The 16565-nt window shown below is 35.2% G+C and overlaps 1 protein-coding gene and 1 long non-coding RNA gene across 2 annotated transcripts; one reads left to right on the forward strand and one right to left on the reverse strand.

Moving 5' to 3' along the window:
* Nucleotides 1-372: 372 nt before the first annotated feature.
* LOC123666719 lies at nt 373-5368 on the reverse strand. Its single transcript, XM_045600784.1, has 6 exons — nt 5181-5368; nt 4584-4767; nt 2583-3455; nt 1998-2244; nt 1716-1904; nt 373-1604 (listed from the first exon to the last, which is right to left on the reverse strand). Exons 1-6 carry the CDS (start codon nt 5300-5302, stop codon nt 523-525), a joined length of 2697 nt encoding a protein of 898 aa, XP_045456740.1. The 5' UTR covers nt 5303-5368; the 3' UTR covers nt 373-522.
* Nucleotides 5369-5413: 45 nt separating this feature from the next.
* LOC123666735 lies at nt 5414-12856 on the forward strand. Its single transcript, XR_006745312.1, has 3 exons — nt 5414-5682; nt 10034-10036; nt 12846-12856. It is a non-coding gene; the product is annotated as an uncharacterized LOC123666735 (long non-coding RNA).
* The last annotated feature ends 3709 nt before the right edge of the window (nt 12857-16565 follow it).

Here is a 16565-nt window from a genome sequence, read left to right on the forward strand (position 1 = left end):
CCACAGAACATTAAATACTCTAGGAGAAGAATAACGACTTCCTAAATAAAAGGTTAAGACAGTATTGCTGCGCGCCATCTAGTGGTAGCCCAGAACAACTGCGTGAAGGACGTGAATAGGGCGGGAACTTTGAAATGCATAATGTGGCGGGAACTTTGAAATGCATAATCAAAACTATTTTTTTCTTTCAAGTGTACAATAGAATTGCTTATCTCAAATTAGCATTACAAAACAATATTAAAATTTAAAAATTAATGACCTATGTAACATATTATGCTAAATTGACATAACTTGATTTCTGTTGTACAACCAGAAAAAAATCGGTATTCATTAATTTCCTACTTTACTAAATATTAGAAAAAAACTCAGGAATTATGGTACTTTTTTATTTCAGTAATTTAAGTATGTATAACCAAATTAGTTACATAGTCCGATATAAAATTAAGTGCATTTATCCATGTTCGTAAAACGACTTTTAACTTGTAGGTATTCAGCAAAAGGAACTTCATTCCAAACGGTTTTTTATTTATGTTTTAAAATGTCAATTTTTCTTTTTAACGAAGCCTTTGAAGCTTCCTCTGAGAACTCACGATTTTTTAATGTACAGTACCTCTTTATGCAAATATATGAAATATTTTCTATAAAATAACTGCGATTTTTTTCCCAATGTACTGGACAAGCCTTTAAAAAATCGTGATCGACCGATTCTTGAACCTTATCTACTACTTTTTTAAGCACATGCTTTTCGTGTCCTATATCTTTAAGCATTCTGTTTATCACCAAAGCACAGGATTCCACATAATTTATAATATTTAAATGAGGATATTTTAAGCTCTGCTTTTCGGAATTGTATTCTTTAAATTGTAGGAATAAATGTTCTACTAAACACTTTTCCTTGGAAAATAAAATGTTATTACAGCTAGAGCAACTACAATCAAGTCTTTTAATTAAAAATCCACAAACATATGCACATGCCTGAGCTTCACCACTTGATGTTTCAGCATTACATATACTTTCAAGTTCCTCAGACAAATTTGAGGAATATGAAAAACTCTGTTGAGTGGAAGTTGTATAATTTGTGCATAAGTTTGTGGATCTGGTCAATACGTCTTTATAATTATCAATTATGGCTTCGCAGTAATCGCTCTCGCAATTCCCAGTGCTTAGGTGAGCTAGGTTGCTTAATATTGATGTTTTTAGTGCTGCAATAAATTGACCAGCGGTAGGATTGTAGTTTGCACCACAATTACTCCGAATGCAACCAAACAGATTTTCTAGTGGGTCCTGCTGTAGCCTGCGGGTGGCAAGACTTTGAATATTTGAATGCTTATTACGGAGTTTATTCCATAATAGTTCAATTGCATTCAGAGTCCACACCCATCCTTCTTTTGAAGGTGGTGTACGTGTGCTGCCTACAAATTTTGAAGTATTAAAAAATATTTTCATTTTCTTAAATAACGTGAGATGTGGTGTGGTTTGTTTCAAATTTGTAGCATGTATTTTCCCGCGGCGCAAATCTTTAGAGTCGCTGTTGACAGAATCAAAAAGTTGATCCATGTTTGATATGACACCTGCAGTTACAGCTGCTTCAGAAGTCAATACTCCTGAAAATATAGTGAAAATGTATTTAGAGTCTTAGATGTCTTTATTGCTTGATGAATAATAAAAAAACAAGGTTGTGATAATAGATTGAAATAATATTATCATAACAATACCTTCTGAAATTTTTGCCATCATCCCAGCAGCAACTGTATGACTCAACGTTTGTGCTGCCAGCTTAACCTTCATTTTTTGCCTGCTGTTCGGATTGAGGTGTTCTAATTTTAAGGCAGGAGCAAAAACAAAATTGGGGTTCTGGTTGTCCAGTTCATAAAAAGTTTTTATGTGGCTCCATTTTGCAACTCCTAAAATAAAGAATTTCATGTAATATATCTTCTAAATAGATAAGATATATAATGATAAATATTCTCACTTCTTATACTATTTTTAATTCTTACCTATTCCACTTTTGTTGCTAGATGTTATTTGTGTAGTGCACTGGATATCATATTTCAGAAATAAATTTCTGAAACACTTTAGAAGATGCGGTGGGTCATACATACTGATAATCTCTATATTATCTATATTAATTGAGGGTTTTTCGGTAGTGGCACCCAAGATGGACAAAGCTCGTCGATTTACCCCATCCATATCGCAAACCATCACCGGTATGTTAAGACCTGCCGCACGACATTCACGTATTATCTGCAAAAAAAAAAAACAACTGGCAATTAATACAATACATAACCTGCAGTTTACGCAGTCATCATCATTAGCCTTATTCCGTTTACTGTTGTACATAGGCCTCCTTCAATAAACGCCAAGACGGCCAATCCCCTGCCACTCCCATCCAGCCCAGACCGGCATAAATTAAGTTTTCACAGTATCTAAAATTATTATTTAACATCTATGTTTCAAATTAGTTTTGCTAAATATGTCACCCATGTGCTGTGCATCTGCTACTTCAGAAAGATAACACTGGAATATAGTTCTGAGTTGTATTTGTACAACTCAGAACTTGTAATTGTTGTGTAATAACATACCTCTTTTATCAAGACTGCTAATCGGTCTGCTGTAACATACTCGCTTGATAAGTAATAAGCCACAGGCTGCTTAATCCTCTTTCTAATGCCAGCTAACATAAATACAAGAGCGTGTGATGCTATTTGTGGTGATCTGCCTTGAAGTCCATGGTCTTGAAAACCTTCTATTATATCTGTCTTTCGGTTGTACATGATATTTTTTTTTATTGACATTTCATCAAACATGATAATGTATTCATTGTCTGATGCAGTTTGAAGTTCTGCTGTTCTTTTTAAAACAGAAAAAATACATTCGTTAACTCCAACTTTAAGGGAGAATTTGCTCAAAAGAAATTTTAGAGTAGATTCAGATGGTAGACAAAATAACCTTCTCAACAGTCTATAACACGTTGGTGATCTTTTATATAATCTGAGAGCTGTTACTTTTTCTTCAGTAGTCCATCTCCTTCCTTTAGTTTTTTTTTTTACGTTTTTGATCTGTGCTTGCAGCAACAAGGCAAATGTAGGAGTAATATTTTTCATCAACATATCAATAGACTTGTTTTTATGTAATACTTTTAACATGTCTTTATTTTTCAATGTTTTTATTCTATTTCGCAGTTGCCAAATATGTTTTAAATGTTTCCTGCATTTTGTCAACAGATATTGTTCTTTTGGGGTTTTAGGTTGCCGTGTTGGTGTCTGAGATAGATGGTTGATTTTACTCAAAACATTATTTTCTGCACATGAAGCATATGACACATGCGAAGTCCCAGGTTGAGGTTTAAGTCTAGGTTTTTTCATGGTGGGTACTGGTTTTGGTTCAGAATAGCAGTTGGTAATGTCATTCAATACTTTCAGATGACAATGTGATGGACCTGGTTGAGGTTCAGTCTGAAATTTAAATAAATAAATGTTGTAATAATAGTAATAATAATCATATAAACTTACTTACTTACTTACTACTACCACTGCAACAATAGTTGTAATAACAAAATAATCTAACATCGGGTCACCTTACTCACCAACAGGAACACAATACTGCTTTAAAACAGTATTATTTAGCTGTGGTCTTCACTGGCTGGCTAATCACAGAAAAATTCATAAATCCATTTTAGCATTATTGAGTAACAAGTTTTCAAACATTGTCATAAACTTTTGCATTTGTAAAATTAGTATGATTCACGATTCAGACTGTAATATCCCACTGTTGGGCATAGGCCTCTTCCCCATGTAGGATAAGGATTGGAGCTTAATCCACCATGCTGCTCCAATGCAGGTTGGCGGATATATTCCCTACTATACTATGAGTAACGATTGCTATCAGGTGTACATGATAACAACCGGGACCGACGGCTTAACGTGCTCTCCGAGGCACCAGAAAACCCAGACCACGGCAAACATCTGTATGGCCAATACAAATGTTGTCGTGTGTGGGATCGAACCCGCAACCTCCCGCGCAATAGCCAATCACAATCCAGTGCTGTGACCGCTGCGCCAACGCGACGGCAGCATTATTTATTTAAAAATTTAGTAGGATATCCCTTAAACTAGCTTAAGTTCTGAACCAACAGACAGAAAGTCTATTGCTTTCCATACTCCAAACATTTTGACATGAAACTACTACAAACAAACCTACTATGTGAAATTTCAAATGACTTTATATTGTTTATGTTAAATATTATAATAACACTAGCTTCTGCGCGCGACTTCGTCCCTGTGGAATAGGATCAAATCTGTCATATATACTTATGATTTGTGCGAAACTAACCTTTTACGCAGCGGAAGCTCTCAAAAGGATAAAAAAACCGATTTTGAAACATTCTTCATTGGTGCTACGCTTCTAATGGTCCTAGCGTGATTATATATAGCCTATAGCCTTCCTCGATAAATAGGCTATCTAACACTGAAAGAATTTTTCAAATAGGACAGTAGATCCTGAGATTAGCGCGTTCAAACAAGCAAACAAACAAACAAACAAACTCTTCAGCTTTATAATATTAGTATAGATTAATTATATACCTCTTTGATGTCATCTGGAACAGCAAATCTGTGAAGCTTCTTTGAAGTTTCAGGGTAATCACTAAATGATGTCCTTGAAAAATGTCTATTACAGAGCATTAAATGTCGTGTATGAAGTTTTTGCTGAAATTCTGGAGACCAGTGCTCTTTATCAGGAAAGCAGTACTTTGCCCATAATTCACAGCTGAAATAAAATTATAACTATATCAAAATAACAAACTGACTGGGATAGTTGATTGTGAAGTAGAATCAACCTAATATAATAAAACACTGCTCTACTTATGAGAGTAGTGATACATAAAGATAAAATTGCATCAACGCTGCCATCCCCGGTGTGCATTGGACTTTACAGAACAAAATGTTATGACAAATGGCTGATTTCATTTTGTTGTTTGGGGCTGTAGTGCTACTCACAAAAATTAAATTGGAAGATTGGGTGGAAGGCTTCATAGCTGTAGTTTAGTAGCTTTGTTGTTGTAACACATACATCTAGTTCTAGAGTCTAGACTAGATATCACTTGTTCGAAGTCCTGGTACAACTCATACAATGTTCTATATATAATTAGATAATTTATCATAAATTTTATAAATACATACCGTAATGTGTTCGTTATACCGGGTTTAGGAAAGCGAAACAATTTAGTCAGCGAGTCCTCAGCCGGTGAACGTCCGCACTTATAACATCGGCGTTGATTTTCCGCGTTATTTACCGAAGACATAGTCACGTCTTAGTCACTTTTTCGAAATAGGTTCATAAAAATCGTAAAGATAACTCAAACCACACACAAGAGTCACTATCTCAAAATATTTCAATCCCACCGAGTCGAAACAAAAATAAAATTAATATAATAAAATAAAAATTCAATTCTTATAACCTTTTATGACAATAAACCAAAGCAATAAACAAAACAACACATTACACAACGATGGACGCTGGATAAACAAATCCGCCATTTTGATGCTCTGTGTTGCCGTCATCAGTGAATTTTTAATTTCTCGCATTAGGTCCCGATTTTTTTTTACTCTAGCCTCACTTGAAATAGCCCTTGAAGGTATGTCGTTGATTTGACGTATAGAGTCGACACCCCCTGGTCACAACGTCGACGAGGTCATTAAATATTTTCTTCTCCAGGTGATCAGGAGCACACAAATCACACATTAAACAGTACGTCGCTACACCCACAATCGTTATCAACATTGGCACTTGTAACTCGTCCTTAATTTCGTTTAACAAAATGAATTGTTTTACCCGTCGTACACACGCTGGCCATTGTTTCGAGTTTAAATCGAAAGGCTCAATTTTACCGATCGGCATAGTGTTTTTTTTTTCTCGCAAACTAAAACTAGTAAAGAATTATAATGTAACAGTTTGTAAAGTCTTTATAACGCGTAATACCACTTTAACCCTAGAACCGTACCCATTTAAGAATTTCATTAACGGTACCCCGGGGTACAAGCACACCCAAAATAAAAAAGACATTTTTCAAAAGGTGATAAAGTTTATTAAAAATCAACGTACATATGCAGTTTTACATTATTTTTAGTCTTAATGAACACAAGGCACATAAAATTAAGAAGTTAAACAATTTTGAGAATTTTTCTTGGTGCTCATTGCATATAAAAGTTTTGCACGTAACACATTATGTGCGTGATTTACGGTTCTTGGACCTTGGACAGTAAGAATATCTTCCAGATTTTGAATGTGTATTGTTACTACAGCTAATGATCGCTTTTTTCCCTAATAGATCCTCAATACTTATTTGTAGGGATGTTGGCAAAGTACGATACTGAAATCTATCTTTCAGGTAAGGTTCGATGAGATGAAATACGAGTGTCTTCAGATAGGTGCCCCTGTTCTTGAAAACTTGATTATCAGTGTCATTTGAAGTATTCTATAAAATACACAGACTTGAGCGTCGAGTTTTGCGTGACACACTATACGTATGAGAAAGTTGGTCAGACGTATCAACTCCACCCTTCGTTTTATTGTAAAATTATATTATATGGGGTAAATTAACAGTTTTGTCTGTCTGCTTCGTCGTGCGTGGTGGAAAGCATAAGGACGTTTTTCTTTTTTCCTTTGCTAAGCTTTGGAGCCACATATGACAGCAGAGTGAGTTCACCATGAAAAACAAACATTGACGTAGTCAGTAAAAAGATTCGGTATTTCTGTTTTTTTTTTTCCAGTGTTCATTAGTTGTAGTTTTTTTAAATAGCTGTAGTTTGTTGCCTACCCTACAGGTGCCATGAAAATTCTTGTGTTGTAGAGTCTGGATCATATTATATAGTTTTGAAAACTCCTCACTAACGCTGTCCTTTCTTCTATTTGCTGCTTCTTTAATATTAAACAGCGTCCTTGACCTTGGTTTTTTTCACTAAATCATTTGAATTATTGCAAAATTGTTCGTCAGTTTTTTTTTTCTTTTCAAATTAACCACTTCTAACGACATTTCTAACGTTTTTCAATACATTAAACTTTGAACAGACACTAATAAACTACGAAAATACTATTATTTTGTATGTATATACAAAACACGACTTAACAAAGCAACGTCTTTACGTCAATAGATGTAGAAACACACTATCGCGTACCCGCGCTAGCGTGCGTCGAGTCTCGCGTACAAAGTTCGACTCGCGGGGGCTCGGAGGAGGGAAGGACACGGTGGGGCGCGGTGAAGGCGGCGGCGGCGCAGGCCGGTCGCCGTGACGTCATCGCGTTTCTTTGCGCGCGTACACTTACTGTATGGGCGAAGAGGGGATGTGAAGGGAGCCGAAAGGGACCATCACACCTGGCGGCAAAATGTGTTTTGTCATTATTTAGGGTCTCAGGTATAAGAAACCGGTCATATTTGCCGTCACTCGGATTTTGTATACTTAACTACCTCTAGCGCCTGGACTAAATAGTAAACTTTCAATTTTATTGAGATAAGGATTTAAAGATATAAGGTTCTATATACGTTATGACCTAACAATAATCGCTATAAAAATTAATATATGTAATTGGTTCAAAATAAATTCCAGGACTATGTGATATAGGAATCATACTCGATTCACCGTGGCTTCGGCTTCCATAGCATAAAGCTCTGAAAAATATTTAAAATGAATTAAATTTAAGGTTTAGAAATAGCAGGCTTAATGTCGTTTGTATGATATTTATTATATTTACGACCTATTTGTATAGTAACTTTTATAATTTTTATATGGACCTTTCCATATAGGTGATAAGCCTTACAGAGTCGGTGATGATGTTTTACATACACCGAGTCACAAGCTTTATAAGAAATTTCGCGTGAACTAGCATCGTAATATTGTTTAGATTTTTCCTTACTATTAATTATGTTTTGAATGGCTTTTTCCCTTAATGTTAGTAACATGGATAAAATAGGTGGTCTTTATATGAACAGGTGAAGGTGGGAACTGAATTGAGATTGTGGGGTCTACTATTCCTAAAAGATTAAAGACAGCTGAACATGCTTTTTCCTTCTCAGTCTGTGCTTTCTTTTCTGACCTTTTAAAGCTCCGGTTTGACCTTTTGCAATATCTAAATATACAATTCGGTGTTTCAAAGAATCTATATTTAAACACCCATGCATCTTTCGAATAGGTTAGTTCTTCATCAATTGAGTCACTTCCTGGGTTGTTTCAAGTCTCCTTTTAAGAGCAATTTCATTTAAGTGACAATCTGAGTAGTTCCATAAGTTGTTTCCTCCGTCTTCAGTTAGTGGCACGTCTAGTGAAACTCCATTTCTTATCTTGGAACCTGTCTCTTTCAATCGCCACAACCTCTTACAAGCTGATATGCCAAGTCTCTATCTTGCCGTAGCACCTAGGGCATTTATAACTAATGTTTGTTGTAAAGTTGATGTTCCCTTTGCTATTGCGTATAAGTCATCATAAGGTGTTTTCCCTTGAGGTCCAATGCTAGGTACTTCTGTTCCGTACTGCGACACAAACTTTTCATCAATATACCAAGATGTGTATTCTGCTATCCCTTCTGGCAGGAAGAAGGTCTTGTCTGGACTTAAGTTTATCCCTGCCATTGACAGGTTTTGCATATTACTGATAACACACTTCTTATTATTTTCCAGGTTATTGGATAAATATTTTGTCGTGGAATCATCACTGGAGCGCATGCACACAACTTTCATTTCGTTATGCGCCATATTATGGTTCATTGAGATTATTCCTACAGTAGTGCTAGCTGCATTCAACATTCCCATTAGCATTCCAGGACTGGATTTTACAAATCTCCTATCTTATGTTATTTGGAACCTCAGTTTCATGTACCATTCTTTTGTTCTGATGTTCATTGACTTTGTGTTTATCTCTCCATTCTAACCCTGAGTAGTAATCATCATTTTGAACTATAGGTTCTGGTCCGATTTGTATTTCTTTCCACGCTTGAAAATGGTGGCAATATTTAGCTATGGCTCAGAACACCTTGCCACAATTTGTGGTAGGCTGAGTGAAGAATGCAACCTTCATGGAAGGTTCAAACTAGGTTACTTCACTACTATATAGTAGTAAAGTAAGAATAATATACCTGGAGATAGGCATTCGTTCCACTTTGTTGCATCTTTCGTTCCTTGGCATACGTTAGTAGCCAATTGGGTGTCTAAAGATGTCATCTCTATATTAAACCTGATCATCGCTTTTTTCTCCTCCCCTTCTATAGAAATCGTAGAACCTGGGAGATCTTTAGACAGTTCTAGATGAGAGGCCTCTACAATATGTAGCAAAGGGCGAAGTAACATGCTGGCAGATGCTATGGCCCTCCTATCTTTCTTTCCTCTTTCTTTATGTTTAACATATGAGGCAAACCTACAGGTCAGCTGCTGCATTTTCGTTCTGACTTTTTGTTTCCTCTCAATTTTTATTTTTCAGTTCTGGAACTGGTTGAGAGCATAATAGTTGTTTTACCATTTCAAATGCTTTTTGACAGTCATCTTACTATATAAATTTTTGATTCTTCCTTAATAAGTTATGCAATCGTTCAATAATTATAGCACTCTGGTATGTATGTATTAAAACCCCTTGAATGTTTTGTAAGTAAAAGCTGCTTTAAAGAAAGTAGATACGATCAACACATACCGAATGCTGCGTGGCTTTTCGCTCGCAATGAGCTGTTTTTGATTTCGTGGAATATAAAGTCCAGAGCGTGCGAACGTTTGCACATATTCTCCGCTACCAGGCATTAAGTAAGTTTATGATTTAGAAAATTCAAAACCACGTTCGTAATTAGTCAACTAATTCTTCGAATGTTATTGTTTATCCCCGAAACATTCACCTCTAGCCATCTTTTTGAAGACAGATATCATAGTTTTCGGAAATTCCACCATACACAACTCGCGTCAAAAGATAACGTCCGAATCAATGGATAAAATGTTTACGGTCCCGGAAGCTCATTATTATATCAATATTGTCTGTAGTCTGCAGTCCAGAGGTCGAAGCAGGTCCAGTAGTAAAGTGCGCAGGAGTAAGCGTACCGATAAAATGGGGAGCCACATTTCCATTCAAGCGATGTATCGTAATGTGTGATCCGTAACACCAATTATCACGTGTAAAGTGGTCGGTGCGACGACGTATAAAGCACGCGTCGCTTTATATGGAACATCTCCATAACCTACCTTTCTCTTGTGTAACTTCCATAGAAAGAATTCTTCGCGTGAACACCTCTTTTCCCCTCATCTCTCCTACAGCGAGCTTCTTTTTCATTCTAGTGAAATGTCGTTTAAGGTGTACTCACCGAGTTCCTGGTTCTGTCCTAGGATAACTCCGATCAGCTCCTTCATAGTGGTCTCTTTGGCTTTGCTTTTTAGGATGGACATAGGCTTGAGTCAGCTGGCCACCTCCGCTGTAACTTTAGTGTTGCCGGCGTTATTAAGTGTTTTAAGTGCGTCGTCTCTGTCGTTGGAGTTGTCGAACTCAACGTTTGTAGTGTGTTAGTGTAATTTTTAGAGTGTTTGTAATCATGTCAAAGAATAATAATCAACGATGACAGCATGACTTATCATTTTTTAATGCCTTGTTCTAATTTACAAGTTAGGCCAAGATCACTCTGTAACAGTAGTAATTTTTTATTTTTATTTTAAGTCTTTTTCAATTAAAATTGCAATAATTTTTTTTATTAATGGGATGGCAAATCGTTTTAAAATCTGTGTTTAGTAGGAATATTTTAAAATGTATAGGCACTGACAGTGTAGTTACTTTTTTTACAAAAATCATAAGTATTAACGCAACTAAATTTTAAAATGTATTTTAATGAAAATCTTCCTTTCTTCAATTAAAATTGTATATCTTTCTGTTAAACAAAGGGATCTGCTATTGTGATACCATTTTGAAATTGGTATTTAGTAGGCATATTTTTAAATGAATGGGCACTGACAGCTTAGTACATTTTTTTTACAAAAATCGCTCTTGAATTAGCATGATATGTTAAAAATTTGGGTTTAAAGTAGAGTAAAACCAATTTTTTTCTTCAAAAGCCTTAAATTTACATTAAAAACGTGTTATTTAACGATAGCTCTAGTGTTCAACAGTAATTAACAGTAATCAAAATGAAAAAATAATGGTATTTGTTAAAACTACAACCAAATTTGTAACAAGGGGTACAAATATCGTAAAAAAATTAAAAATAAAAATATTTCCAGAACCTTTGGGTAAAAATGAATAAAATTGTAATATGTTATAGTAAATTACCTGGTTTATCGAATCCTTAACGGTGGACCACTATTTACGCCACACCCTGTATATTTATATATAAATAGAGGCCACTCTGGCCGAAGCGTGTTTAGTTTACTCAAAAGATTTAGATTTTCGTAGCGCGACGACTGCTTCTTATCTGCTGTTGATGGGGCCTTGGTAGTGACGACGATGGCCGGTCGTGTGACTGGCGGCTGAGACGGGACGACCTTGGTCGGCCGGTGGCTGTGCGAGTCTGCGCTGGCTGTTTTGCTATGCTCGCCTAGGTCGTGGATATGTCCTTTGGTTTGTTGTCTTTTGTTTCGATTTCGTTTGAGCTTGGTATTATTAGACATTTGTTGGCCGCAGTGACACTGCGACTCTCATGAACTGCGGTGTGGATGCCAACCACAAGTTTAATGGTGGTTTTTTCGAGGACGGCGGAGTCCTTGACATCTTTGGAGAATGCTGGCAAGGATTTTGAGGAGCGGGAGAGGCAACTGAGATCCCTCTGCTTGGGGCCCATATGCTGTTTGATAACTATGTTGGGATAGTTGATAATAGTGAATACCGCATTGAAATCGGTTGCAGTTGGTGGCAGTTATGGATTTTTGTGACCTCCTAATTTTTCGTAATTTTTTGTTATAAAATCAACTTTTACCTGTAAAGTAGGGGAAAGTTTATTGCGTTTGTTAAGAAAAAGAAAGAAAAATGTAAAAAATAATATAAGCAATTTATTTATTTGATATTATACTTTATTAATTTAAGAATATTATCTTAACAGTGAAATCAAATACTTTTATTTTTAAGAAGCGTATAATTAATTAAATACCTCGTAACAATTTATGTCCCCATCGATATATTATTATACAACTATAATACTTATCTTTTCTTTTTATTTGTATACATATTTATTTCTTTTGTTTTTATATAAAGTTGTCGAGTTTTGTGATGCCTTTAGCATATTATTTGTTGATGGCGTAAAATTGACGCATCCACCTAGGTCTGTAACTGGTAATTGTAATTATTATTGTCATTGTTATTATTCTGATATATGTTTACATATACACTTGCTATCAACAATATATGTACACTTATTTTCGAGGTACCGTATATGTACACTTATGACATACATAGATAGATAGATAGATACTCTTTATTGTACACAACAACAATCAACACAATAACATATTACAAACAAAAAATAAAATAAAAATAAAACAGTGTACAAAGGCGGTCTTATCGCTAGAGTAGCGATCTCTTCCAGACAACCTTTGGGCATATAGGACACAGCGTAGTGAAAAAGCGGTAGGGAAGTGTATACAGAGAAGTGACAATTAGTGTCACCTAGAACAATATCAATTATCGAGTACAAATACACATACATATACAGCACAATACATACATACATACATAGATACATACATACATACAAACATATATATATATACATATATATATACACATATATATATACACAGACATACATACACATATATATACATACGCATAAAAATACTATACCTACATATAAACGAAATACATATAATATGAATAATAGCATAGAATACAAAATACAAGTGAAGCGATACTAGGAGTATGTTATGCAGAGATAAAAACAATTATGACGTACTAAGTGACAAATAGTGCGCCTTGAGGTATTTTTTAAAGCAAGACAGGGATTGGGCTTGTTTTATAGGAAGAGGTAGAGCGTTCCAAAGTTAAACAGCTTTAACTGAAAAAGAATTGGAGTAAAAAGAAGTAGTGTGAGCTGGGGTTTCGAGCATCAAAGTAGACTCAGATCTAAGGGTGCGTTCGTGTGTATTACAAAGATACTTGAAACGCTCCTTAAGGTACAGAGGTGTATCAGAATGAAAAAGTATACAATATAGTAGCGAGAGTAGGTGAGTATTCCTGCGAAAGCGAATCGGAAGCCACCTGAGACAACTGCGAAATTCGGAAACGTGGTCATATTTGCGAAGACCAAATATGAACCGTATGCAAAGATTTTGAAGGCGCTCAAGCTTATTTAATTGCTCCTCTTTAAGATCAAGATAGCAAGTGTCAGCATAGTCAAGAATTGGTCATACTTGGCCTACTTACAATATACACCTAACCTATGTTATTATTTAGAATTTTTTTTTTATTTTCTTTTTTTATTTTTTAGTTAGAAACGTTTTTATTCGTTTTTCTGGTTTTATATTATTTTATTTTTATTTATTTATTTTTTATTTATTCATTTATTTTTTATTTACTTATTATTATTATTACTTAATCCTGTATTTATGGAGTACAGTTATGAGTCTTTTCATTACATTACACTGTGATTTCATTCCACTTTGATTACTGTGATTACATTACACTGTGATTACAAGTTACTTATACTACTACTATACCTACTGGCTCATCTGGTAGAAGAATAAAAACCTACTCGGGTGAGTTCAGGCAAATTTATTTAATTTAACTTATTTTATATATTTATGTTGATATGTTTTGTATGGATTTTTCAACTTATTTGAGACATTAAGTTATGATTTTGTGAGGCTATAAAGGTGTTTTTAGTCAAGTTATCGTAAAAAAATTGGATACTGTATGACTTCATTATGTAATTTATTTATAACAATTTATTTCCAATACAGGAATTTTATATATATATATATGGCATTACATTTTGACTTAATGAGTATGATGTATGATTTAGGCACACACGATCAGTTTGTTTTGCAGCAAATTTTGCTGAGGAGAGAGGTCTGATTCCAACAGAAACGATTTGCATATACCATCAGAAACCGATGATTCTTTCTAGGAACGAAACGGGCCGACTTGGCAAAATAAGGTGTAAGAAGAGTAATTGCAAGACAAAGGATTTATCGCGTGCTATCGGGACATAGTTTGAAGAGGCGAGATTGTCTCACTTTTGTCTTTCAGATCATGCATTCAGTGAGGGACTATCTTACTATTACACACGGAAAGAACTGGCGCGTGCAGACAGTCAGGTTATTCCTAGCAGCACAGTCGCTGACTGGTTTAATTATTGCAGACACGTCATTGCCGTCCACGTAATACAAAACCAAAGGGTCGATGGAAAGATAGGGCCTAATAAAATTGTACAAATCGACGAGTCAGTGTGGAAGAAGAAAATATAACCGTGGACAGATTGACGGCCATTGGATTATTGGAATCATTGAAGACGGCAACGATGACCTCAGCCTGAAATGTCTCCCGATAACGAGAGGTCTGCAGAGATATTGGTACCACTTATAAAAATCATGTCGCGGAAGGTTCAATTATTCACACGGATATTTGGAGAGCCTCTACGAGCCGTCCCGACCATATCCGATATACCCATAAAAGGATAAACCATATCAATAAATTTGTGGTACCAATTGGGACACATATACAAAGGATAGAAAGCCAGTCGAAGGGTCTGAAGAAACATTTTAGGCAAGGTCAATATAAATAAGATTTTACTCTTTGGCTCGCAACAAGAGCAACAATTAGTTTTTATTTCAATAAACTATACATTAATATATATCAAAAACAATTCTTTGTTTTATTTATTTTAATTATAACTTGTTCAATTAATACTTGTGCACTGTAGGACAAATTAGAATGACATAATATTTTAAAAAAGTCAGTAAGATTGTGTGCTAGAATGTAGATACAGAAATGCGAAAAATACCCAAAACGGAATTGGAGTACCCCCCACGTGGCCTTGGTCTGTCCTACCCCTAGGGTTCCTTAGAAGATGGAGACGAAGAGGAAGGGCAGCCCTCCCTCGCACCACCGAAGCCAAGCGTTATTCTAACCTCAAAGTTGGTAGGTAACATTTTTTTTTTCGTAACGAAATTATGCCAATAAACGGTCTAATTTTGAAGTTAGTAGGTTAGGCTTATTTCTTTTTTTTTTTTTGGAACGAAGTTGCTTACGGCAGGCTTGGCATTTGGCTGGGCGACCGAACTGAAAAAAATGTTATACTAAAACCGTAAGAAAAATATATAACGGAAGTAACGTAATATCATCAGTCACTCGACTGTTTGATTGGCACCTTATGTCCACTTTCCTGCTAACCGTCAAAGAATACTTACAACAAATGGGCACAACGATAAATAATAACACATAATAATTTTAAGTTAGCCAAGTCTTGTTAAAACTTTAGGTGGTTTGTTGGAAGACGTTTGAAAACCTGTCTCGTCCATATTATAGATGCGCATATAGCATCAATTTGGTGCTTCTCAATTTTAATCTCTAGGAGGTCAAAAAATCTATACACTTGCAATTTGTCAAATCCCGGGGCTCTGGCTATAAACATAGGTTCAGGTCATCGTAAAGTCAAATTAGGATGACGCTTGATAAGTCCTTTATAAAAGTCAGTTCCATTCTTAAAAGGATTAGGAATATACTTTGCTTCAGCAAACTGGAAAACAAGATGCAAAAAGTCCTCCTTTGTTAGTCCAAAGAAAAGATTATCCATATAAAATACTTACTCGTAAGAGTTCTTCATGCTGTGGAAAAACGGCTTAAAATATCCCAAGTTTCTTTTTCGCAGATCCTGTCGCAATGTATCTTCTTAGAGTAGTGAGAGGGATATTATATTTAAATGCGATAGACTTAAAATATCCACGCTTATCATTTATCTCTTTGATCGCCCAAGCAATAAGACAGGTTTACGCTTTTTCTTCCCAATACCCAGTGCCCGTTTCAATGGTTCTTCCTTTTCTCTATTAACTTGATTCATTAAAGAAAATCTATTCTTGTCCGAATTCTTCGAAACGTCTATTATAACTATTAGAAAAGTTTCATGGAGGCTACTTACTATCCTCCGTCATATTAATCCTAATCAATTTATAATCACCCTCTTAAATTATTTTCTATTTCACTTATCAACAAATGAACAATTTCTGAGTCTCGTATGTCTACCAAAGGGCTCTGGGATGACTTTGCATTTCCATACATTCCATACACTCCTCTGAAATATTACTTGCTTTCAGTTCCTTTAAATTGTTTAGTAGATCTATGGGTGTTTTAGTCTCAGGAGGTTCTTTTGGTGGGTATAAGTCATTTAAAGTAATATCTTCCATCTTATCTTTCAGTAGATCTTCTTCCCACCGTCCAAGTTCAAGTCCAACATAATCTAAATTAAACATTTTTAAAAACACTGTCTTTAGGCCTTATTAGACGATGGTAGTATAATAAGGCCTAAGACTTTAACCTATAAAATAAAACAAAATAAACTTCTTATATTTGGTAATTGAGATCCATAAAATAATAGTATGGCGATAATCACAGTAATTACTTAAA

Source organism: Melitaea cinxia, chromosome 27 (assembly GCF_905220565.1).
Source record: "Melitaea cinxia chromosome 27, ilMelCinx1.1, whole genome shotgun sequence".
Taxonomy (NCBI): domain Eukaryota; kingdom Metazoa; phylum Arthropoda; class Insecta; order Lepidoptera; family Nymphalidae; genus Melitaea; species Melitaea cinxia.

Coding starts and splice junctions, on each gene's coding strand:
- LOC123666719 (XM_045600784.1), bottom strand. CDS start 5,302: ATGTCTTCGGTAAATAACGCGGAAAATCAACGCCGATGTTATAAGTGC. Junction 3,456..4,583: donor TTCCAGATGACATCAAAGAG/GTATATAATTAA, acceptor TTTAAATTTCAG/ACTGAACCTCAACCAGGTCC. Junction 1,605..1,715: donor GATGGCAAAAATTTCAGAAG/GTATTGTTATGA, acceptor CTATATTTTCAG/GAGTATTGACTTCTGAAGCA.